We start from the raw sequence: 25,710 nt of genomic DNA on the forward strand, positions 1-25,710 counted from the left end.
GAAATGCTGGAGAAACTCAGCGAGTCACACAGTGTCCATCAGAGGTAAAGATTTATAACTGACGTTTCGGGCCTGAGCCCTTCTAGGGCGACATGGTTAGCATTGTGGTTAGCTGTTACAGCGCCACTGATCGGGACTGGGGTTCGAATCCTGCGCTGTCTGTATAAGGAGTTGTATGTTCTCCCCGTGTTTGCGTGGGTTTTCCCTGGGGACTCCTGTCGTTCGAAATGTGCCATGGGTTGTAGGCCAATTGGGTGTAATTGGGCGCCACAGACTCATGGGGCGAAATGGCCAGTTACCGTGATGTATGTATAAATTTAAAATAAATTAAATTAAGGTTTGATTAAATAGCAGGCAGGGGCCTGAATTAAAAGTCTGGGGAGAAGGGAAGAAAGGGCAGGGGCACTGACTGACAGACAAAAGGTGTTAATTGAACATGGAGAGGTGGACGGAGAGAGGGAAGGTGAGAATTGATTGGGGGAGGGGGGGTGGATCTGTGAATGCTGAGCTGGGGGTCAGGAGACATAGGGATAGATGGGGTGGGGCAAATGGAAATGGATGGAGTCCGATGCTCCTGCTTTGGTCTCCTCTACATCGGAGAGACTGGGTGCAGACTGGGAGATCATTTCGTTGAGCACCTCAGCTCTGTCTGCCGCAATAGCGTGGATCTCCCAGTGTCCTCCGATTTCGATTTACCATCCCATTCCCTCACCGACATGTCTGTCCATGGTCTTGTGCACTCCCAGACTGAGACCACTCGCAAGTTGGAGGAACAACTTTATCTGGGCCCCCTCCAACCAATGGCATTAACGTCGACATCTCCGGTTTTACTTCAACTTTTGTGTTTTACTCACAAATTATTGGGTACAGTTAGATCCCTGTGATATTAGAGACAAATATTTGCATTTGTTTAATGCCACTCACAACCTTTTAAGGACCTCCGCAAATGCTCTGCAACCAATGTAGGGGCTCTTGTGGTGTATCCGTTGATGTGATGGAGGTTACACCACAGCCAACATGTCCACAGCAAACCCCAGTGTGATAAATTTGGACAAACCTGGGTTATTTTCTCTGGAGCGTTGCAGGCTGAGGGGAGACCTGATGGAGGCTTATGAAATGATGAGAGGCTTTGATAGGGTGGAAAGTCAGACTGTTTACTCAAGAAGAGGGAGGTACAAACTAGAGGATATGGATTTAAGTGGGGGGATGGGTGTGGACTGATGTTCAAAAGAACTATGAGGGCGGTTTTTTATACAGAGAGTGGTGGGGGCCTGGAATGGGGGGTATTAACTTCTACCAGGGGTGAACTCACATCCCACTTTAAGTAATCCCTCTGCCATCGGTGCTCTGTGATTAGTATTGTTAAAGGTGGGATGTGGGTGGAAAGAAAAAGGTTGATAACCCCTGCTTTAATCGTCCCTCATTGACTCGTTATGTGTAGAGTTTCATGACTCCAAAGGAAATGGGCCAATGACAATTTTTCTCAAGCAAAATATTTCAGTAACAATTGGGTCTAGAGCAGTGATTCTCAACCTTCCCTTCCCCTCACATCCCACCTTAAGCAGCCCCTTACTAATCACAGGGCACCGATGGCAGAGGGATTACTTAAAGTGAGATGTGAGTGGGAAGAAAAAGGTGACTCCAGAGAAGGCTCCTTGTTCTGCCCCAAGTGACAAAGAGAAGGACAGGTGGAAAAGGGTTCCTGCAGGGCATGAGCTGGAGATGGCCCATTCTGGGTGGTTGCAAAGTGCCTGTCTTCAGCGCTCATACTCTCTTCATGTCCAATTAAAATCAAACTCCTGACAGAAAACAAAGGAAAGAGAAGATTTAGAGCGAGTGAACAACCCCAGGTTGTGGATTCACGCCCCTACCTGACTTTTGGGGACCGATGATGAGAAGTTTTGGAAGTCTGTCGCAGGTTTTCTCTTTGGACCAGATATCTTTGTGCCTTTTATCTTCGCAAGGATCCTGAAACAACAGATACAAGAGGCATGTCAGAATCAGAATCAGGATTTATTGTCGTGACAAGAAGGAAGAGACGTAACTAACTAGAGGTCTACAAGATTCTGAGAGGCATAGATAGGGTGCACAGCCAGCACCCTTTTCCCAGGCAGCAAACACCAGAGGATGTGTGAACAAAATGAAGGGAGGGAGGTTCAGGCGAAATATTAGGGGTAAGTTTTTTGTGGAGGAAAATATGAACACACAGGGTTAAGGGTTCACCCATAAGTTGCTTACAGGAACATACAAGATTCAGTTGCATATTGCTTAAGTGGAGGGAGGGAACCTCAAGGTTGTGATTTATCTACAGACACATTTATCTGCAGACATGATAAGCTCTGGAATTCTGTGAAACAAGGATTAAATTATTGCCAAATGTTGACAATGAGAAACTATTGTCAGGTTGACCAACAGGAAGCCACATGCAGGAATGCACTGCCATTTATTGTATAGAAACTCTGTTAAAACTGGCTGTGGGCAGAACAAGCTCAGGCTGGGTACTGGGCATGCTCTCCAAGATATCTTGCTAATAAAACTCTTCCGAAGCGTTACCCTGGTGTCAGTAGTTGATTTTTTCTCCGCAACAAATCTGCCACTACGAGGAGGATCCTACTTGACAGGATCACGAACCTGGGACTGAGGGTCCCGTAGGAGTGAATGGGCGACGGCCCTAGCCAAGAACCCATCTGAAAGTGGGAGAGGCAGGCTCACACACCGAGATCCACACTTGAGAGGGTGAGGTGATGTACAGAGAGTAGGAGTCTCTTTATCTAAAGGGGGGGGGGGGGGGCGGCGGGGGGAAGACGGAGAAGTAGACCCAGGGTGACAACCCGGACAGAAGAGGCACCGGTGCACGCGCTGTAAAGTAAGGGAACTGACAACTATGTATATATTGTATAACTGTTGTTAAGATCTAACAGGAGACCAAGATGGGAAATCGGCTCAGCAAGGCAATTATTACCAGTCGAGCACATAAGTCTGTTCCTGGGCCACGATAACGACCCCGATGAAGAAAGCTACTAAAGACCCGAGGAAAGAAACAACGGAGACGTCGCCAACTGGTAGGAGATCTGCTGCAGCCTCTGGGCTCACCAGCTGTCATCATGATGAGAGAAACGGGAAAATTGAATTATGCTGCCCCATTCAGTAATTATCTATATGGGTGGTTCACAAATGAATAGCCGTAAGGGGGAAGTTTTAATTTAAAGCTGATAGCAGATCTGAAAGAATCTACTATAGTGAAGGAGGAGACTCCATTTGGGATCTCGGATATTTTAATGGATGTTTTAATAAGTGGACAGAGGTCGCGAAGTGGCATCAGCCCACGACCAAAAAGGAAGGAAAAAGGACAGACCCTAATTCGGAGCTTCCCGGGCCCCCTTCATACTCCCCCAGAGCGCCATCTGTGCCTCCGGGCACGGCCTCCACGCCTCCTGTCGGCCTGTATCCCCAGTTATCTGCTGGAAGGGGAAGCGATTGGGACAACCTGGTCCAGGCAGCAGTGGCTTATACCAGCAGGCCACGGGACGGGGTCCCCGTTAGGCCCGCGCGTCAGGCCGAAGCTCCTGTTTCGTGGGAGGAGAATGTTGCCTCGAAGCTTGATGCTTCAGGGCACAGAGAACCCAGGTCTGAGAAAGGATTGGAGTAACAACACGTAGAGGGGCAAAGGAAAAGCCAGATTCAACTAGTCAAATACCCCGCAAAATGATCGGAGACACCCCCATACTAAAGCCCTGGATGCCCACTGAGGCACAGGACATGATTAGTTCAGCACCAGACCCAGTAAGGAGACACATAGCATTCCACCATTGGCTGCAACAAACCAGCGCCATCTTCATCCCTTGCCCGGCGACATCCGTATGCCGTTACAAGCTGCTTACAGATCCCACTGGCAGGCAGTAAAAGAATCTTTCCTAGTCCCAATAGGAGAAAATGGGAGAAGTAATGCACTGCCTCCAGAAGGCTGGGAAAGAAACAATTGATTTTGTGGTTCATTTTAAAAACACTTGGGAAGAGTGCCTTCACAAGATAACCAATCCTTGGCTGTGCAGACCTTGCTAAATTGTCTGCTACCTCAAAATGCCAAAATGTATAAGATGAAGCAATTGGATTGGCAGAGAAAGAATTGAGCTAACACTGTTACTGTATTGACTAATATGGACAGAGAAGGGTTATTCACCCAGAAAGAGAAGCAGACAGGGCAGTTTTATATGTATACAAAGAACGAACATAAGGGAGAGGGTGGCCGAGAGCGGGGCAGGCCCCGGGATAAGACCCAGGATCAGTGCCGAAATTGCAGAATGAAGGGTCATTGGGCATGGGAATGTAGAAGCCAGCCCTGGGGAAGAGGATGGCAAAGAGTGGATGCCCATTGCCCTAGAGACCCTGGGCCTTATCAAAATCCCTTTGCAGGCCAGGACTATAACCAACGGCCCCAGTTCTCCTTTCAGCAGTCCAACCCATAGGGGCTGCCTGGAAGGGCCGGTAGTACAGGCCCCCCCTCCACCAATTAGATGGAGAAAGCCAGCCTATGCTTAATGTGCAGGTGGAGGGAAAAGAAAGTTTGATGTTGGTGGATACTGGGGCCACCATGTCATTTGTGTCACCATCACAGGATTACACCCGAGTGAAAAAACTTAGGTAGCATTGGGGTGTCCAGGACTCTTTTGACTGACCCTGTTTCACAACCCACCATCCTGACGGTGGAAGATAATCAAGTAGAGGAAAGATTGATTATGTCACCCACGACCCTGTCCCTATCTTAGGGAGACAAGCTCTCTGCAAACTTAATGCTACTTTATATTGTACCAAGGAGGGCGTTTATATGCAACTGCCCACCACTAATACATACCAGCTTCTGCATTCGCTGTGCGATTCTAAGCAGGAACACAAGCCACAACAAGTCCCCATGTTGCCCATGACACTCACTCAAGATGTCACTACCCCAGAGCAGCTTCAAGTAATACAGGAGCTGGAATTGAAAACCGTCCAAAAAACAGCTTCCGCCCAAGAGCAGTGTACGTGGGAAACCCACAGCTGCCAAGTGGACAAAGGCTTGTGGAAGAGTAAAGACGGAGGGGTAATGTGCCTGCGGTCTATATCAGCCCATAGTAAAACTGGCCCATGGGCAAGCCCACCTGGGAAAAGCGGAAATGCTGCATAATATAACGCAGGTATGGTTTGCCCCCGGAATTTCTACAAACATAGAAAGACAACTGAGGAATTGTCTAATCTGTCAGCAGAACATTCGGGGACGCTCACCTGCCAAATTTGATCGACTGCCCTCTGCTCAGGACTTGCAGATTGACTTTGCCCATATGCCCCCTTGTAAAGGGTACAAGTACTTGCTGGTTATTGTGGATATGTTTACCCGATGGATTGAGGCCTACCCGACTAGGAGAGATGATGCCCAGACAGTGGCCAAAGTCCTGATGAAGGAATTGATTCCCCACTAGGGATGTCCAGAGGGATAAATAGCGATAGAGGGACCCATTTTACGGGAAAGATAGTGGTAGCCCTGGCCGAGATAATGAGGGATCCAATGGTGCTCAGGCCAGCGATATTTCTGAGACAGCCAAAAATGAAACTTTGGATTTTGCCACCCCCCAAATAAAACAGACTCCCAGAGACTTGTGGGCCTCCTAGGTTATTGGCAGGAGAACCTACCCCACCTTACCATGCTCTTTGAACCACCCTATTGGGTCTCCCATAGGAAAGCCACATTCCTCTGGGGACCAGAACAACAGGTTGCTTTTGACACAATAAAGCAAGCTGTTGAACAAGCACAGCCCCTCGCCCCCTGCCAGGCAGGTGTATCCTTTAAATTACAGATCTTGGCCAGTAAGGCAGGTGCTGAATAGAATCTCCAGCAGAAGATCCAAGGGTGCAGAGTCCTGCTAGTCTTCTGGAGAAAATCTCTGCCTGGTGCCGCCACTCGCTACAACCCATTTGGCATCAGCCAACACTTTCCTCAGGGTTCCTTATGAATTTGCGAGCACCTGTACAGTGACACCGAACGGACGACTGACCAACAAGACAGTTCGTCATGTATTATGAAAAAAATCAGCAAGAGAACAGCTGTTGCTCTGGAAACTATCACTGGACATTCTATCTTGTCAAGCCTTCAACTTTTTTAAATTGCATGTTTTGCTGTGGTTTTTACAATGCATAATGTCTCAAAGCGCACTCAGAGAAACTGAAGTTTAGAGGGACATAATCGCAGTGTGGATGTAAAGTTACAGTTTGTGAGTTGACCAGTCAATGATCAGACAGACCATGGTAGAAAACATCATATATATATAATTTGTTTTGCAATGACGGCATCACCCCAGAAACTCCCATTAACAGAAAAATATCTCATGGGGTGGGGGCTGTGGGAGCCTTTATTTAAAAACACTAAATTGACTAATTTTCTGTCCTGAAAATCGTTATATGGATCCAACGCAGGCACTTGGGGCCTCCGTTGAAAGAGAACGTGAGCACGAATGGGATCCTGGTGTCAAAGGTCAGCCCAGCAGACACCCCAGGTACATCTCGGATGTAGTCCTGCTGGCCTGCCCCCTGCCTCACCATGGGGTAGCATGGTGACAGGTACCTGAGCTCTGTGCCTGAGGAGTGCCCAAGCATGAGGCCAAAGGCGTGGGATGCGCAAGCCAAGGGAGGGCTCTGGCATCTGATGGATGACCTTGCATTGCCTGCTCGCAGATGTTGGTAAGGGTGCTTACATTTACCAGCTAAGCCGGAGAACCTAGCATAGGAGATGGTGACCAAATAAATTCCTCTTTCTATCCTCCCCTCTGACACTGAGGAGCAGCTCCCACAGCACCCTGCCCATTGGTAACACAATAACCTTGTTTGATCAGAGGTGCGGGGACTGGTGAGGTGGTGTCATTGAATTTGACTTTGTGCCTTGTCCAGCATTCGGACGGCACGAGTGAATATATTGACCCACTTGCTCAGTATTGTTTTTTTACATGTTTTGACATAATATACATAGTTATTGATTGTCTCATGAATGGTGAGTGGTGTGACCTCCAAGGGGTGGATTGTATTGGGAACCTGGAGGCAGGTAGAAGATTATCGCATTGCGTACTGCCAGCAACTCCTCACTCCCCTTATTAACTATGCCCGTTTGGATAGACTGATTAATGAAAATGACCAAATTACCCACCTGATGAAAAAATTAGGACGAAATATAAGTGAAGCCCGAGTGGATTTAATTTACAAGGAGAGACAGATGATCCGGGCCGCAGACCGGGTCACTCAGCTCTCCGCCCATCATTGGTGGAATATTTTTAAGGGATGGTTCCCTAAAGCTCACACTGCACCCAGTCATCGGTCTGATTATTGCCTTGTCAGTATTGTTACTCCTCACTTTATGCCTATGGATAAGACTTAAGCAGCTGATATGGCAGGTAGAGAAGACTGAAAGAAATGTACAATATAAGTTGTTAAAGGTGACTGAAAGTGTGCTAGAAGGGGAGAAGGAGAAAAGGACACATTTATTTAGTGGAATTAGGTATGGGATGTTGATCTCTGGATCAACAAGGAGGGAACTGTAGAGAAAAATCTGAACACAAAGGGTTAAGGGTTCACCCATGAGTTGCTTACAAGAACATAGAAGAGTCAGTTGCATATTGATTAAGTGGAGGGAGGGAACCTCAAGGTTGTGATTTATCTAGAGACACATTTATCTGCAGACATGATAAGCTCTGGAATTCTGTGAAACAAGGATTAAATTATTGCCAAATGTTGACAACGATAAACTATTGTCAGGTTGACCAACAGGAAGCCCACATGCAGGAATGCACTGCCATTTATTGTATATAAACTCTGTTAAAACTGGCTGTGGCAGAGCAAGCTCAGGCTGGGTGCTGGGCATGCTCTCCAAGATATCTTGCTAATAAAACTCTTCCGAAGCGTCACCCTGGTGTCGGTAGTTGATTCTTTCTCCGCAACATTTTATACATAGAGAGCTGTGAGGGCCTGGAATGCCTTGCTGGGGAGTGGTGGTGGAGGCTGTAATATTAGGGGCATTTAAGAGACTTCAGACACATGGATGGAAGAAAAATAGAGGGTTATGAGGTAAGGAGGGGTTAGCCAGCCCAACATTTTTTTAAATTATTTTTTTATTTTTCACACTATGAACCATATCAACCAAAATATGAACAAACGTTTCTCATTAAATGCACAGTGGTCTTTTCTCCCATTTTTTTTCCCCTTTCCCTCCCTCCCCTCTACCCATCCCTCTCCAAAACCCATAAATATTTGACATTTACAATACAATAAAACTATAAAACAATATCTTCACACAAAGGAAAATAAACAAGAAAAATGTGTCATCTATTTATTACACACTGAATCTAGTTGTTTTGTCTTATCATTTTCATTCTCATTTTAGGGGATGGAGGTCATAGGCAAGCTCTCCCCGATATGTTCAATGTATAATTCCAAAATTTGTTCAAACATTGTGACTTTAGTTTTTAAATTATATGTTATTTTTTCCAATGGAATACATTTATTCATTTCCATGTACCGTTGCTGTACTCTCAGGCTCTCTTCCATTTTCCAAGTTAATATTATACATTTTTTTGCTATCACTAAGGAGATCATAATGAATTTTTTTTGCACTTTATCCAATTTGAGGCCTAATTCCCTACTTCTTATGTTACTTAAAAGAAATATCTCTTTTTTTTGGTATGTTATTTTTTGTAATTTTATTTAGTATCTGATTTAATTCTTCCCAAAACGTATTTACTTTCGCACAAGTTGCATGTAATGTTGTTCTCATTTCCATCTTACAGCGAAAACATCTATCCGATAATGTTGAATCCCATTTTTTTAATTTTTGAGGACTAATATATACCCTGTGTAACCAATTATACTGTATCATGCGTAACCTTGTGTTTATTGTATTCTTCATAGTTCCAGAACATAACTTTTCCCATACTTCATTTTTTATCTTTATGTTTAGATCTTTTTCCCACTTCTGTTTAGGCTAACAATTTATTTCATTTTCCTTATCTTGCAGCTTAATGTACATGTTGGTTATAAATCTTTTAATTATCATTGTGTCTGTGATCACGTATTCAAAGCTGCTTCCTTCAGGTAATCTCAAGCTATTTCCCAATTTATCCTTTAAATAAGCTTTCAATTGATGATCTGCAAACATTGTACCATGAGTTATTCCATATTTATACTTCAACTGTTCAAATGTTAATAAATTATTTCCCAAAAAACAATTTTCTATTCTTTTGATCCCTTTTGTCTCCCATTCTCTAAAGGAAAGGTTGATTGTAAAAGAGATTAGCAGATTTTGCATCAATTATAATTTTGGTATTTGATCATTCATTTTTTTCCTTTCTAAGTGCATCTTCTTAAGATGCACTTAGAAAGTAAATGATGCAGTACTGGTGAGTTTTTATATTGCAACAGCTTTTCATCCTCTATTTTATCTTGTTCTATCTTAGTCCAGTCTGGTTTTTCCCTTGTCTGGTAAAAATCTGATAAATACCTTAATTGTGCGGCTCTATAATAATTTCTAAAATTTGGTAACTGCAAACCACCTTGATTATACCTCTCTGCTAATTTATCTAACACTACCCTTGGATTCCTCCCTTTCCACAAGAATTTCCTTATTATTCTCTCTAGTTCCTTACAGAATTTTTCTGTTAAAGGAATTGGTATGGTTTGAAAAAAGTTTTACAACCTTGGGAACATGTTCATTTTAATGCAGTTTACCCTCCCTATCAACGTTAGCGGTAATTCTTTCCAATGTTCTAAGTCTTCCTGCAATTTCTTTATTAATGGCTGATAATTTAGTTTGTACAAGTGGCTTAAGTTATTATCTAACCTGATCCTTAGGTATCGGATTGCTTGTGTTTGCCATTTAAATGGTGATTCATTTTAAAATTCTGTATAGTCTGCATTACTCATTGGCATCACTTCACTTTTATTTGCGTTGATCTTGTACCGCGATATTTCTCCATATTCCTTCAATTTCTTATGTAATTCTTTGACTGATACCTCTGGTTCTGTTAGGTATACTATGATGTCATCTGCAAATAAGCTTATTTTATACTCCTTCTCCTTTATTTTTATCCCTTTTATTTTATTTTCTGTTCTTTATCAGTTCTGCCAAAGGTTCTATTGCTAAGGCGAACAATGAGGGGGATAGTGGACATCCCTGTCTAGTTGACCTACTTAATTTAAAGTGACTCAATACATATTCATTTACTGATACCTTCGCCAATGGTTCATTATACAATGCTTTAATCCAATTTATATATTTTTCTGGTAGATTGAACTTCTGTAATACTTTAACTAAGTAATTCCACTCTACTCTGTCAAAGGCTTTTCTGTGTCTCGAGCAACAGCCACTGTTGGCTTCTTATTTCCTTGAACTGTTCATCTTTTCTTAATAAATCCAGTTTGATCTTGTTTTACTATTTTAGGTATACACTCGGCCAATCTGTCTACTAATAATTTCGCTATTATCTTATAGTCTGAGTTAAGTAGAGATATTGGTCTATATGATGCTGGTGTTAATGGATCCTTCCCCGTCTTTGGTATTACTGTAATTATTGCTGTCTTACATGAATCTGGAAAATTTTCTGTTTCTTCTATCTGGTTCATTACTTCCAGGAGAGGAGGAATTAATAACTCTTTAAATGTTTTATAGAATTCTATTGGAAATCCATTCTCTCCTGGTGTTTTATTGTTCAGCAGCTTTTTAAATATATTCTATATTTCCTCAATTTCAAGTGGTTTTATTAATTTGTTTTGTTCCTCTTCTTGCAATTTTGTCAGTTCAATTTTAGCTAAAAATGTCTCTATTTTATCTTCTTTCCCCTCGTTCTCAGTTTGATACAATTGTTCATAAAATTCCTTAAAAATTTAATTAATATCTGTTTGGTTATATGTAATTTGTTTGTCCTTTTTCCTTGATGCCTGTATCGTCCTTTTAGCTTGTTCAGTTTTAAGTTGCCAGGCTAATATTTTATGTGTTTTTTTCTCCAAGTTCGCAATATTTTGCTTTGTTTTCATTATGTTCTTCTCCACCTTGTACGTTTGTAATGTTTCGTATTTAATTTTTTTGTCCGCCAATTCTCTCCTTTTTGTTATATCACCCCTTTTTACTAAATCATTTTCTGTACTTTCTATCTCCCTTTCCAACTGCTCTATTTCCCGATTGTAATCCTTTTTCATCTTAGTCACATAACTTATTATCTGTCCTCTAATAAAGGCTTTCATTCCGTCCCATAATATAAATTTTTCTTCCACTGATTCTGTGTTTATTTCAAAATATGTTTTAATTTGGTGTTCAATAAACTCTCTAAATTCCTGCCTTTTAAGTAGCATGGAGTTTAACCTCCATCTATACATTCTTGATGGGATGTCCTCCAGTTCTATTGCTAATAACAGGGGTGAATGATCTGATAGTAATCTAGCTTTATATTCAGTTTTCCTAACTCTCCCTTGAATATGGGCTGACAACAAAAACATATAAATTCTTGAGTAAATTTTGTGTCTACTTAAATAATATGAAAATTCCTTCTCTCTTGGGTGTTCCCTCCTCCATATATCCATAAGTTTCATTTCCTGCATTGATTTAACCATAAATTTGGCTACTTTATTCTTTTTATTTGTCTTTTGTCCAGTTTTATCCAACATTGGGTCCAAATTAAGGTTAAAATCTCCTCCTATCAATATATTTCCTTGTGTCTGCAATCTTCAAAAAAAAAAATCCTGCATAAATTTTTGATCCTCCTCGTCAGGTGCATGTATATTGAGCAAATTCCAAAATTCTGAGTACATCTGACACTTTATCATTGCATACCTCCCTGCCGGATCTATTATTTCCTCCTCTATTTTGATTGGTATATTTTTGTTAACTAGTATGGCTACACCTCTAGCTTTTGAATTATAGGATGCTGCCGTTACGTGTCCTACCCAGTCTCTCTTTAGTTTATGTTCTGCTTCAGTTAGATGCGTTTCCTGCACAAATGCTATATCTATTTTTTCCTTCTTCAATAAATTTATTAATTTGGTTATGTATTCCATTAATGTTTATAGTACCCCTTTTCCCCATTTTCATCTCTTAGTTTTCTCTTATTACATTTAATGTACAACAACACATTTAAGACATAAAGTATCCCCGCAGTTCCCACATCCACTAATACCTTGACCCCAAAAGATCCCCCCCTCTCTGAGTTGACCCATAACCCTTGCTGGGCAACCACAACTCCCCTTTTCATTTGGATTGCGATCTTATTCGCAGCGTCAACTAATTTTGCAGTGACGGTTATTTCCCCCTCTACCCAGCCCTCTCCAGAAAACACTTTTTTATAACACATGTAACAAAGCTCTCTCTCTTTCCTCCCCTTTCTCCCTTCCTTCCCTTCTCTTTTCCCTCTTTAGTTCTTTACATATACATTGTTTTTACATCTTTATATATACTTTATCGCCATTCTTCATTCTTGTTACATCTGTTCATCTCTTCTGTCCTGCAAACGTTCTGCAAATTCTTGCACTTTCTCTGGATCCGAGAACAGTCTGTTTTGCTCCCCAGATATAAATATTTTAAGCATGACTGGATGTCTTAATATGAATTTGTAACCTTTCTTCCGTAAAATCAATTTCGCTGTATTAAATTCCTTCCTCCTCTTTAAGAGTTCAAAACTTATGTCTGGTTAAAAAAAATATTTTTTGACTCTTGTATTCTTATGGTTTATTATCTTCTCTAATTTTATTCCTTGCCCGTTCCAGTATATTTTCTCTTGTCGTGTATCTCAAAAATTTTACTAAAATGGATATTGGTTTTTGATGTGCCTATGGTTTCGGAGCTAATGCTCTGTGTGCCCTTTCTATTTCCATTTCTTCCTGCATTTCTGTCATTCCCAGGATATTCGGGATCCATCCTTATATAAATTCCTTCATGTCTCTGCCTTCTTCACCCTCCTTCAGGCCCACTATTTTTATGTTGTTTCGCCTACTATAATTCTCCAACATATCAATTTTCTGAGATAACAACTTTTGTGTCTCTTTAATTTTTTTGTCAGTTCCTTCCAATTTTTCTCATCATTTACTTCCATTTCTACAGCCATTTCCTGCTCTTCAACATTCTCTATTCTTTTCCCTATTTCTGTCATAACCAGTTCTAATCTTTGCATTTTATCTTCTGTTCTTTTCATTTTCCTTTTAATTGCATTAAACTAATGATAACCATTCTTTGAGTGATCTCATTTATTCTTCAAAAAAGGCTTTATCTATATTCTGTTCATCAGTTTTACTTTTTATTTTCCTTTGTCCATCAGTTTTACATTCTATTTCTCTTTGTCCATCAGTTTTACCTTCTATTTCTCTGTGAAGATCTTGGTCTTCTTCGTCTTCTTCTATGTCTGTACCTGTGTTTGTATCTTCTTCTCTTCTTTGTGTCTGCATCTCTTCTGTTTTTCCTGATGAGCTGCTTGTATCTCTTTGTCGGGCCTCTTCTTGCTGGGCTTCCCCTCCTGGGCTGCTCATCTGTTGTGCTTCCTGACGTTGATCTTCTTGTCGGTCATCCCTCCGTCTATCTCCCTTGTCCGTTTCATCGCTCCCTTTTCTGCTGGCTTCCTCGTCCTCCAGCTGAGTGCCCTGGTGTCAGGTGTCCCTTAGTTGTTCACTCTGTGACAGCCCACTCCTCTGCTGAGCCCCCCCTCCCGCCGGTGTCCTCTTTATCCTTTGATTGCGCACTACGGACGCGCGACTCCTTGCACATGCACAGTTGCGCATTTTTGTTTGGCTCTGAGAGCCATTTTTGTAGTGCACCGGCTGGTGGGTTGCGACTCCGCAGGGCAGGCACTGACCTCGAGGTTCGAGCACTCCTCATCATCACAGTGTCCTGTTCCTTCATGCAGGTAAGGCCTTCTTCTATCTTCTCCGGCGACTTTTGTACTTCTTTTTTTTCCAGTTGCTTTTACTTTCTCCTTCTTGGGAGCCATCTTCTTTCTCTTCTCTGTATCTTTATCTTCTATTTCTTATATTCTATTTTTGTTATGCTTTGCTTTTTCCCTAACTTTTTTTCTATTTTCCTGGAGAGGGCTGGTTTTCTCGACCGTCCGCTACTCCAACACGTGACTCCCCCAGCCAGCCCAACATTGAGGGCCGAAGAGCCTGTATTTTGCTGTTCTATGAGTCACAACATTTATTTTTGAGCAGGATTACAGGTACAAAAATTGCTATAAATTACATGAAAAAAATAAATCAGTGCAAAGAAGAGGAAGTGAGGTAGCGTCTGTGGTTCACTGTCCATTCAGAAATCTGATGGCGGATGGGAAGAAGCTGTTTCTGTACCGTTGGGTGTTTGTCTTCAGGCTCCTGGACCTCCTTCCTGATGGTAGCAGTGAGAAGAGGCCATGGCCTGGGTGGTGGGGGTCTTATGAGGAACGAAGCTACTTTCTTGAGGCACCACCTCTTGTCCTTAACAGAGTGAAGACTGATGACCGTGATGGCGCTGGCCAAATTTACAACTCTCTGCAGATATTTCCTGTCTTGTGCATTGCAAACTCATCATCAGGAATGTGGAAACACAATTTTCAAGACAGCAAGCACTGACCTGCCAGAAAGGGTCCTTCTCCTCAGGGAAGAGCTGGAAGTACCTCTGTGCCAGCTGTACAGGAGGGAGGGTCTGCAACCTTAGGTTTGTCCAGCACTGCACAAAACTGATTAGGTTCTTAAAGGTGTAGAGGCCCAGACGGTCGTTGCCATAATTTGACAGGTGGGTCATGAAGATGCTTATCTGGGAAAGGAGGAAATAGGATCAGGATTTCACTCGTGCAAGGGTCTCAGGGCAGCAAACCATGACAGGTAACAGAGTAAAACACAAAGGTTTTGAAGTAAAAACACAACACTGGAGAAACTCAGCAGGTCAAACAGTGAACTTTATAGAGCAAAGATAAAGATACAGAACCAACGTTTCAGGCTTGAGCCCTTCCCCAAGGTTTGACAAAATTAGGCAGGTGGGAAACTGGTTTCAGGAAAACAGACTGTGATCATTTACCTCCTCCTGGGAGAAAGGTCCCAGCCCATCCAGCCTCTCATTATAGATTCTCGTGAATCTTTTCTGTACCCTTTCCAGCCTCTGGACATCTTTTCTATTGCTGGGTGACCCACAATCCACACAACAACCTAAGTGTGGTCACACCATGTCTCACACAACAATACAAAAGGCTTAGCTTCCCAAACCTGTCCCCACCCCAGGCCATCAAGTCACCCAACCTCCCCTCCATCGACTCCATCCACGCCCCTTCTGTCTCGGGAATGCTGCTGTTGGATGAAAGAACTCGTCCACCCCAGCCTTACTCTCTTCTCCTCCCCTTGCCGTCAGGTAGAAATGCATGAAAACACGTATATCCAGATTCAAGGACAGTTTCTTTCCTGGTGTTGGACTTTTAAATGTACCTTACTCTGGGAAAGATTCAAGATTAAAGATTCTTTTATTGCCATGCATTAAATCAGGTGGAATATTACTCAAAATTGCATTTTCCCTGCTGTGAGGCAGACAAAGATTCGCCATCAGCAGAAATTGCCTGGTGCCCCTTACAGTCAGAGAGAGAGAAGCAGAAGAGTATTCCTTCGGGCAATGCTGCTGGAGGTTCTGTGACCCCGGGAAAAGCAGGGAGAAGCTATCCTCCGTAGCTTCCTACCATCCTGTCTAACTGATAGCTCCGTACAAGATTTAAATGGATTGCAGACTCCAGGGAAGCAGAGGACTGGCGCAGGGCATCAGAAAACGGGGAGAACAGCCCCACCCTACCGTTTGGGAAGAAACAGAGGAGACGACCATGATGGTGGACTAGTGAGGGGCACTGTGGATGAGGGAACCACACAGGTGGCGGGCTGTTGGTGACTCAAGGTGAGGAACCTACACAGGCTGTGGGCTGAAGTCTACTTGTGGCCATAGGACTCACTCCAGGTTGCGGTCTGCTGGAGACTGGCTCATGGGAACCAGGTATCGGAGCTGGAATTTGAGAGGGAGCTAATGGCAAGAAGGTGCTCCTGAAGGAGCCTCGGGCGTTGAAGGCTTCCTGATGGTGTTGAGGGGTCGGATCTCGAGCTCGAGTGGCTGATGGATCGAACAGGGGTCTGTGCCGCTGCAGAAGCTGCAGGAGGTGAATACATGGACACTCAGTGTCTCTGAAGGGACTCTCTTTTGCTTCTAAGGGGCATCGTGCAATTTCTGCAGATAGTGAATTTTTGCCACTTTTGTGGCAGACCTAATGCAATTTCTATTTCTGTAATATTACATTAATTTTACTACATGACAATAAAAGAATCTTTGAAACTGGGAGCAAGGAGACTTGATCATTGGGTGATGCACCAGAACTGTCACGATGGACCGATTGGCCTACTTCTGCACCTAATTCTTGTGATGCATACCACCCTATTTACAGGGCCAAATTTTGCAAATGTCAAGTTGTTTCAAACAGATTTTTTTTTTAAATGATGAAGATATAAGGGATTTATTTGCAAATTTCAGCAATTTCAAGGCAGCCAGAGAGACCAAGAATTCCCTGAATCTATCAGGAAGGTGGACAATTCCCAGCTGTTCCTTGCCTCTCACCATCTCTTGGAGTATTCTAATGCAAGTCTCCTCTCTGCTGTCTGGCCAGCTGGACTTGGCAGCAGCCTTGAACCCCCCTCTTGTTTGGGAACCATAATTAGTTCCCTCTCTTTCCCCAGCTCCATCTGTTGCTTGGCAAGAAGGGCGAGTCTCGGCCTGTCATATGTAGAAATCCTGGCTTCTTTCCCATCTGCAACGGGAAGAAGGCATGAATCACAGTCCTCCAGGGTTTTTCAACTGATCCTCAAATTAAACCTCTCAATCTGCTGTTGGGATGAAGTGTGAACAACTGTACTACACCCTCCCCACCCCCCCCCACCACCTCCCCCCCCACCCCCCGCACAACTCCTGTTCCACACACAGAATAACATGTGAATTTCTGCTCTTTGCACCCATCCATCTCCAGGGAACCAGGGGGCGAATACTTGATATTTCATGGAACCATAGAATCATAAGACACTACAATACAGAAACAGGCCTCTTTGGCCCTTCTAGTCTGTGTTGAACCATTTTTTACCAAGTCCCACTGACTTGAACCCAGTCCATAGCCCTCTATACCTTTCCCATCCATGTACCTGTCCGAATTCCTCCTAAATGTTAAAATTTAACCCACATTCACCACCTCAGATGGAAGCTCATTCCACACCCCCATCACTCTCTGTGTGAAGAAGATTCCCCTCAGGTTCTTCACTGTCCACACGCCTCCAATCTTAGAGTCATCTGCAAACTTGCTGAACAATTTACCACATTATCCTCCAGATCATTGATATAGGTGACAAACAACAATGGTCCCAGCACCGTTCCCTGAGATACACCACTCCTCACAGGCCTCATCCTTTATCTTTCAGATCAGGACAAGCAATCCTCGTTGTCTGACTTTTCGAAGAGAAGCTTTGTAACTGCAGATGCTGGATCTACTGAAAACAACGGGAAGCTGGAGGAATTCAGTGAGTCAGATATCGTCCATGGAAATGGTCGGTCAATAGTAAAAAATAAACAAATAAATCACAGTCATCAAACAGCAGAGTACAGAGAAACTACAAAAGAAGGACAGGGAAATAGAGAAAACTACAGTTATAGAAGATCGTGCAAGGCATCATCTTTCACCAGTGAGAGGTCCATTCAAGAGTCTGATAACAGCAGGAAAGAAAGCATCTTTAATCATCAGTCAAGTTAAATATGTTGCGACCTGATGGTACAATTACAACTGGACCAAAGAGTGTTCTCCGATCCTCAGTGCAAAGCACGCAGACGCACAATCAGATATAACACACATGAAAACCACATATATACAGGACTTTGGTCTGTCTGGGTCGGTCGCAGAACGTCGAGCAACGTCATGCTGAGTACTGGCTCAGCCCGCTCCTGTTCACACTACTGACTCACGACTGCATCCCCAGATCCAGCTCTAACAGTGTCATCAAATTTGCAGATGACACAACAGTCGTCGGCCTCATCAGCAACAACGATGAGTCGCACTACAGAGGAGAGGTGAAAATCTCGGGAAATGGTGCAAGAGGAACAACCTGAATCTCAACATGGACAAGACAAAGGAGATGATCGTGAACTTCAGGAGGACCAGGAACGACCACCCTCCACTACACATCAACAACTCTGTAGTGGAGAGTTGAGTGCACCAAGTTCCTTGGAGTTCACTTCACTAGGGACCTGTCCTGGACACTCAACAGCGACTGCACTTCTTTAGAAAATTGAGGAGTAAGGTTACTGGCCACCATTGGGGAACAGGTGTGAAGGTGAAGCCAAGTCCATGGCCAGATCAGCCATGTTCTTATTGAACGGTGGAGCAGGGTCAATGGGCCGGATGGCCGAATCCTGCTCCTAATTCCAGTGATCCAGCCTTCCCAACCATCCTCCTGGGTAGAGAATACCTGAGACACCCCATCCCCTGGGAGAGGTTCCACCTCCCATTTGTCACATCTGCTACGCTGAAAACCAACACCCAACCAAAGCCGGTGTGCAAATGGGGGCACCAACGGCACAACTGGTGTAGCAGAATGGTAACAAAATGGAGGCTTAAGTTGCTCATACACTGGAATACAGGTCATGTCAGTCGATTGTCAAGCCACTCCAGGTCTAACCACATGCAGAGTCAAAGGGCTGCTGAAGAATACTGCCAGCTTGGGAGATGAAAAAGGGTTTGGGATTCAGCTCATTCGTTCATTCTGGAGAGGCATATGTTTCAGGCAAGGGCAGAATTCCTAATTATAGCCAGAGGCTCAACCAGGCAGTTGCAAGTCACACAAATCCCATCGCAGGGAATGGCTTCAGGCTGGTCTTTCAAGCCCCTGATTGTGAACAATTGTCAAATGCTGAGGGGGTAATGAAACTTTTATTAGAAAGATGAAGAGGTCTGCTAATCTGAACTTTAAGCCTGGTTCAATCTCCACAGGTGCTGCCTGTCTACGGAGTGTTTCCAGTATTTTCTGGTGGTGTTTCAGGATTTCATTTTTTAAAAATTCATTTTAGATAGACAGGCCATTTCGGCCCATGAGTCCGTGCTGCCCCAATTACACTGCATTAACCTACAATCATCATATGTTTTGCAGGGTGGGAGGAAACTCGAGTCCCAGGGGAAACCCACACAGACACAGTTAGAATGAACAAACATCTAACAGACAATGGATTTGAACCTGGGTCGATGGTGCCGTACAGTCTTGTGCTAATTATGACACCAACCATGCCCCCCCCGTTAGATCCATCAATACATCTGGATCCATGTCCCCCTGTTAGATCCATCAACACATCTAGATCCATGCCCCCTCCATTAGATCCATCAACACATCTGGATCCATGCCCCCCCCGTTAGATCCATCAACACATCTGGATCTATGCCCCCCTGTTAGATCCATCAACACATCTGGATCCATGCCCCCCTGTTAGATCCATCAACACATCTGGATCCATGCCCTCCTGTTAGATCCATCAACATATCTGGATTCATGCCCCCCCTGTTATATCCATCAACACACCTGGATCCAGATTTATTTTCCCACTTGACTTTTTAACCTGTGTCGTTTTACCTTTTGTCTTTATCCCCTCACTGCTTAATCACACTGGGCTTGTGTTCCCTCTCGTCTCCTAACATGGATGTCACAGGGGTCGGTCATGAGGATGTCTCAGAGGTCACGAGGATGTTAGGAGGTTCACAAGTATGTCACAGGGGTCACGTGGATGTCATAGGGGTCGCGAGGATGTTTCAGGGTTCACGAGGATGCCACAGGGGTCAAGAGGATGTTACTGGGACTGGAGGGCTGGGCAGGAAGGCCTTTTTCCCAGGAGTGTACCAGAGGCAGGGGTGATCTTATGTAAAACCATGAGGGGCATCGATAGGGGGAATGGTCACAGTAGTTCCCCAGGGTAGGGGAGTCCAGAACTACACAGCATCGGTTTAACATTGTGGGGGAGGAAGAAACGTTCCACTTGCCTCCATAATTGCATGCTGTGATTGTAACCTCTCCATTTGTCTCTCTCAACACTGCTGAATGTTTCCAGTACTTCCTGCTTCAAATTCAGGTTAACTCTCTTAGGGGCCATGCATGAACGTGGGGTGTTTTATCTGGGCACACAGCTGTGGGAAAAATACCATTACAACTGGAAGTGCTGCAGAAAAGATTCACGAGGAAGTTCCAGGGAGCAGAGGGCTGGAGTCACAAGGAGAGGCTGCGCTTCTTCCCTGAAAGGTAGGCGTGACCAGAGGCTTCTAAATTCATGAGGGGCACGGATAAGGTGAACGATCACAGTCTTTTTCCCAAGGAGCACGGGAGAGCACAGATCTAACATGAGAGGGCAAAGGGTGGGGGTTCTATGGAACGAGAGGAGGTCGGGATAATTAGAACAACTTCGATAGGAATGTGGATGGGAAAGGTTGGGAGGGATATACTGTATATAAGTGTAATAGTCAGATTTTGTGGATCAATTTTTAGGATAAAATTTTAGAGGGTCGACTATTTTGACCACGGTAAGTACCTTCATCGATCAGGGCGTCGGGAGCTCGGATGGTCGGACGGCTAGGTAGCCATTACCTAGGTGAGAGTCTGCATTCGTGAGCACAGATGGATGGATGGTCAGGAGCTCGGATGGAAGGGCAGCCAAGGCCTAGGCAAGAGTCGGCAGTCAGAGTGTTGGGACCTTGGTTGGATGGTTGGTAGTTCAGATGGGTGGGCGGCTAAGACCAAAAATACGTGTGTGGGATTGACTTTTACACAGTAGGCCTTTTCCACTGAGGGTGGGTGAGATACAAACTAGAGGACATGGGTTAAGGGTGGAAGGGGAAAGGTTTAAAGGGAATGTTAGGGGGAGCTTCTTCACACAAAGAATGGTGAGGGTATGGAACGAGCTGCCAGCTGAAGTGGTGAATGTGGGCTTGATTTTGACATTTAGGAAAAAGTTAGACAGATCGATGGATGGGAGTGCTTTGGTGGGATATGGTCCGGGAGCAGTTCAATGGGATTAGGCAGAATAGTTCAGTACAGAAGGGCTGAAGGGCCTGTTTCTGTGCTATAATGTTCTATGGTTCTAAATGTGAGTGACTCAGACAACTTGGTCAGCATGAATGAGATGGGATGAAAGGCCTGTTTCCCTGCTGTATGACTCCATGGACAAGTTGACAGATAACAGCTTTAAACCTGTGCCAAACATCACAAATACTTTCCCTATTGTTCAACACTTCTCCAGTCCTGCTCATGCTCAAAGCCTCTTCAATTAAATCACAGATGGAGTACTCACAGGGTTGAGAAGGACAGTGAGAAAGAGCTCTCCGCCGTTAATGATTTTATCCAGCTCCTTGGGCCCTCCGGGGTATTCATTATAGAATATGGTGTGTGTGAAAAGGCCACACGTCTGACGAGGCAGAACCTGTGCACAAGAGGAAAGGAAAGTGAGACCTGCAAAGCTTGCTTGGATGAGTTCCCTGTTGACGATGTACTGGCAGCAGAGATTAGAGTGGGCTGCAATATTGTTACTGCTGGAATCTGGACCATTTCCTGGTCGAACAGCATCCATGGGGGGGGGGGGGGGCGGAAAGGATGATCGACATTTTGGATCTTGATGAAGGGTTCTGACCCGAAATGTTGAGTGCTTGTTCTCTCCTACGGATGGTGCTGTAACCACAGCGCTGCCGATGGTGCGGTCCTACAGTGAGAGGGGAGTGGAGTCCCGCGGGACCCAGATCGACTGCCATCAGCTCCCTACAGGCTTAGAATGGCCTGTAAATGGAGCCGATGGTGGTTTTATTTAAAATTCCACGACCGTGAGGTCTGCACCCAAGCTGTGCCACGAGGGGTTGCAGACTAAAGGGGAGTGGAGGACAGGTGCAAGGAACAAGAAAATGGGGAGACCAACTCCTATCTGAGGAGAAGTGGAAGAGATGACCCATGGGATGGTGACCACGGCATCTGACTAATGAGGGGTTCTGCGGCTGCAGGAACCACACAGGCAGTGAACTGCCTGCCACTTGAGGCAAAGAACCCTCAGAGGCTGCGGCTGCTGACGACTGTGGTCAGAACCCCGCAGTGGGCTGCAGGAGACTGGCTGAAGGGGTACCTAGTACCGGAACCAGGATGTGAGAGGGTACCAAGGACACTGATGAGTTCCTGATCGTATTGGCAGTTTTTGCTAGAGACTAGAGATCCTTTCCATGGGGGCGACATGTTGAGCGCGACACTATTAATAGCGCCAGCGACATGAGTTCGAATCCTGCGCTGTCTGTAAAAGGCACTTGTATGTTCTCCCCATGACTGCGTGGGTTTTCCCCAGGGGCTCGGCTTTCCTCCCTCCCACCATCCAAAAACAAACGGGATATTTTGGCGACACGAGCTTGTGGGCCAGAAGCTTATCACGCTGTAAATTTTAAAATTTACTTTTATTGGAGCCCCTCATAATGTTATTCACCTTAATGAACCCTTAGCCTCCTCTCTTGTAAAGAGAACAACTCCCACCACTCCAATTTCTCCCCATTGCTATCATTTCCCAGTTCAGGCACATCTTTGTTTCATGCATAAGGCCATTAAGCCCTTTGAGGCTGTACCATCATGCAATACGATCATGTCTGATCTTGTGACCGCCATTCCCTCTCCCTGCTCCCTCTCCACTCCCCTTGATCCCTTTAACCAAGAGGGCATCACCCAACTCTCTTCTAAATGTATCTAACAAACTGGCTTCAATAACTTTCTGTGGGAGAGAGCTCCACAGGTTCACAACTCCCTGAGTGAATATCAATCTGAAATTGTCTGCCCCTTTTCCTTAGATTGTAACCCCTTGCTCTGGACTTCCCCAACACCCAGAACATTCTTCTGGCTTCTAACCTGCCAGGTCTGTAGGAATTTTATACGTGTCAATGGGATTCCCTCTCCTTCTCGATGGCTGTGATTATAACCCCAGTCTATTGTGCATCTGCTGTCCCTCTCTTGTAATGGTGAGTAGAAGGTTGCGCATGGGACATTACAACATAGTACAGGCTCTTTGGCCCATGATGTTGCTCCTATCCCAGCCTACCATGATGCCATTGTGTTTGAACCCTCGGCGGAATCGCGCTGGCTTCAAGTGTGGGTACTCCTCAGTACTTGTCACCTTCATGTCCCAGACCTGCTTCCAGGCCTCGTACAGCTGCATGTGGACGGGGTAGACGCCAGAGTGGTGGGGCGCCACTGCATAACCCATATCCGTGGGGATCCCGTGCTCCTGAGTGGAAAAAAAGAGAGGCCTTCATTTGTACTTGGTCTTCCAAATGAAGCCCAAATTGGAAGGAATTAATTCCTCTCCCTTGGACTTTGTCTGGACCTTGTTTGCTGCCTCCATAATTGAACCATGTTTTCAGGACCCTGCAGTGACATTTAAACAGAAAGAACCCATGGGCCAGCAGTGGTCAGTGGACCAAAATGTTGGCGTTGCCGGAGCTGCTGTAACAGAAGTATTGTCACTAGTGCGGACCTGCCAAGAGTGGGGAGTGGAGACAGAGCACTCCTCTGCAGTGTCCTACAGCCCAATCCTATTGTTGACGGCTCTGGCAGGCGTTAAAAGAACTGTTAAAGGAGCTGAGAGTGTTTTATTTAAAATCCTGTGACCACGGGGTCTGGGCCGAAGGAGATGGTGCCTGTGCTCGGCAGTGACCACAAGGGGTTACAGATTCTAGGGACCAGTGCAGGAAACCAGAAAGTTTGAAAAAATCCCCCTTCGAGAAGGAGAAACAGAGGGGATGATCCTACAGGGCGGTGACCACGGCAGTGGACCAGCGAGGGATTCAGCGACCATGGGACCTACACAGGCTGCGAGCGACTTGCAGTTGGGGGACCCACACAGGCTGCTGGAGACGGGCTCATGGGAACCAGGTATCTGGTTCTATCTCTTTACCTGCTCTCTTCCTTACTTTCCACTCTGACGCTGCTGCAAAACAACGAATTTCATGACTTGTTCATGACAATAAATTCTGATTCTGAGAGAGTGAGAGTCCTAATAGAAGCCGGAAAAGTTGATGTTAATGCCGTCTGGTTGGAGGGTTCCCAGTCAGAAGATGAGGTGTTATTCCTCCAATTTGTGAGGTCTTTGGGAGATCAAATGAGAGGGGAAGCAGATAGAACAGCAGTGTTGGAGAGATGTCTAGACAGACGTGGGAATGTGGATGGGGTGGAGGGGTATGGATGGTGGGAATGTGGATGGGGTGGAGGGGTATGGATGGTGGGAATGTGGATGGGGTAGAGGGGTATGGATGGTGGGAATGTGGATGGGGTAGAGGGGTACGGATGGTGGGAATGTGGATGGGGTAGAGGGGTATGGATGGTGGGAATGTGGATGGGGTAGAGGGGTATGGATGGTGGGAATGTGGATGGGGTAGAGGGGTATGGATGGTGGGAATGTGGATGGGGTAGAGGGGTATGGATGGTGGGAATGTGGATGGGGTGGAGGGGTATGGATGGTGGGAATGTGGATGGGGTAGAGGGGTATGGATGGTGGGAATGTGGATGGGGTAGAGGGGTATGGATGGTGGGAATGTGGATGGGGTAGAGGGGTATGGATGGTGGGAATGTGGATGGGGTAGAGGGGTATGGATGGTGGGAATGTGGATGGGGTGGAGGGGTATGGATGGTGGGAATGTGGATGGGGTAGAGGGGTATGGATGGTGGGAATGTGGATGGGGTAGAGGGGTATGGATGGTGGGAATGTGGATGGGGTAGAGGGGTATGGATGGTGGGAATGTGGATGGGGTAGAGGGGTATGGATGGTGGGAATGTGGATGGGGTGGAGGGGTATGGATGGTGGGAATGTGGATGGGGTAGAGGGGTATGGATGGTGGGAATGTGGATGGGGTAGAGGGGTATGGATGGTGGGAATGTGGATGGGGTAGAGGGGTATGGATGGTGGGAATGTGGATGGGGTGGAGGGGTATGGATGGTGGGAATGTGGATGGGGTAGAGGGGTATGGATGGTGGGAATGTGGATGGGGTAGAGGGGTATGGATGGTGGGAATGTGGATGGGGTAGAGGGGTATGGATGGTGAGCAGGCAGCAGAGATTTAGTTTAATTTGGACATCATTTTGGACACAGACTCATGTGTTGCTCTGTGTTCTACTTTCTATTTCTATTTTTGCTGTGACATCCTGAAAAAACATGATATAAACCTGATGTGTTTTTTTATTAGGCCTCAGGCTGCAGTTGAATATTTCATGACCATGAAAACATTATTTCTACATTCACGCACAATGTTGAAAGAACTGCAGTTCGATATCCTGATGTGATCTCCCCTCTGGTCTGATGTTAGAGACCAAAGACGGTCAAATCCGACCAGACACTGAGGAGACTGCAGGTGCCGGGATCTGAAGCTAAATGTAATCTGCTGGAGGAACTACTGTAAGGGCAGTACAGTTAATGTTGTGGTTAGCACATTGCTATTACAGCACCAGCGACCCAGCTTCCAATCTGTAAGGAGTTTGTACGTTCTCCCTCTGAGCCTGCATGGATTTTCCCAGGGGGCTCCAGTTTTCTCCCACCCACCGAAACATGTGGGGGTTGTAGGTTAATTGGGTGTAATTGGACAGCACAGGCTTGGACAGAGTGCTCAGTATCAGAGAGGGGGAGCTCAGGATACTTGGAAT

General features: G+C 45.2%; 1 protein-coding gene across 6 annotated transcripts in view; it reads right to left on the reverse strand.

The window, feature by feature from the left end:
* ndst1b (N-deacetylase/N-sulfotransferase (heparan glucosaminyl) 1b) overlaps positions 1-25,710 on the reverse strand; it is a 212,604-nt gene that overhangs the window by 21,299 nt on the left and 165,595 nt on the right. For all 6 annotated transcript variants that reach the window (XM_069898004.1, XM_069897999.1, XM_069897998.1 and 3 more), the window contains 4 exons: positions 23,117-23,302; positions 21,350-21,478; positions 14,597-14,779; positions 1,872-1,968 (listed from right to left, as the gene is read on the reverse strand). In XM_069898004.1, coding sequence (XP_069754105.1) covers positions 1,872-1,968; positions 14,597-14,779; positions 21,350-21,478; positions 23,117-23,302 — 595 coding nt within the window. The remainder of the gene's footprint in view (positions 1-1,871; positions 1,969-14,596; positions 14,780-21,349; positions 21,479-23,116; positions 23,303-25,710) is intronic.

This window comes from Narcine bancroftii, chromosome 9, assembly GCF_036971445.1.
Source record: "Narcine bancroftii isolate sNarBan1 chromosome 9, sNarBan1.hap1, whole genome shotgun sequence".
Classification (NCBI taxonomy): domain Eukaryota; kingdom Metazoa; phylum Chordata; class Chondrichthyes; order Torpediniformes; family Narcinidae; genus Narcine; species Narcine bancroftii.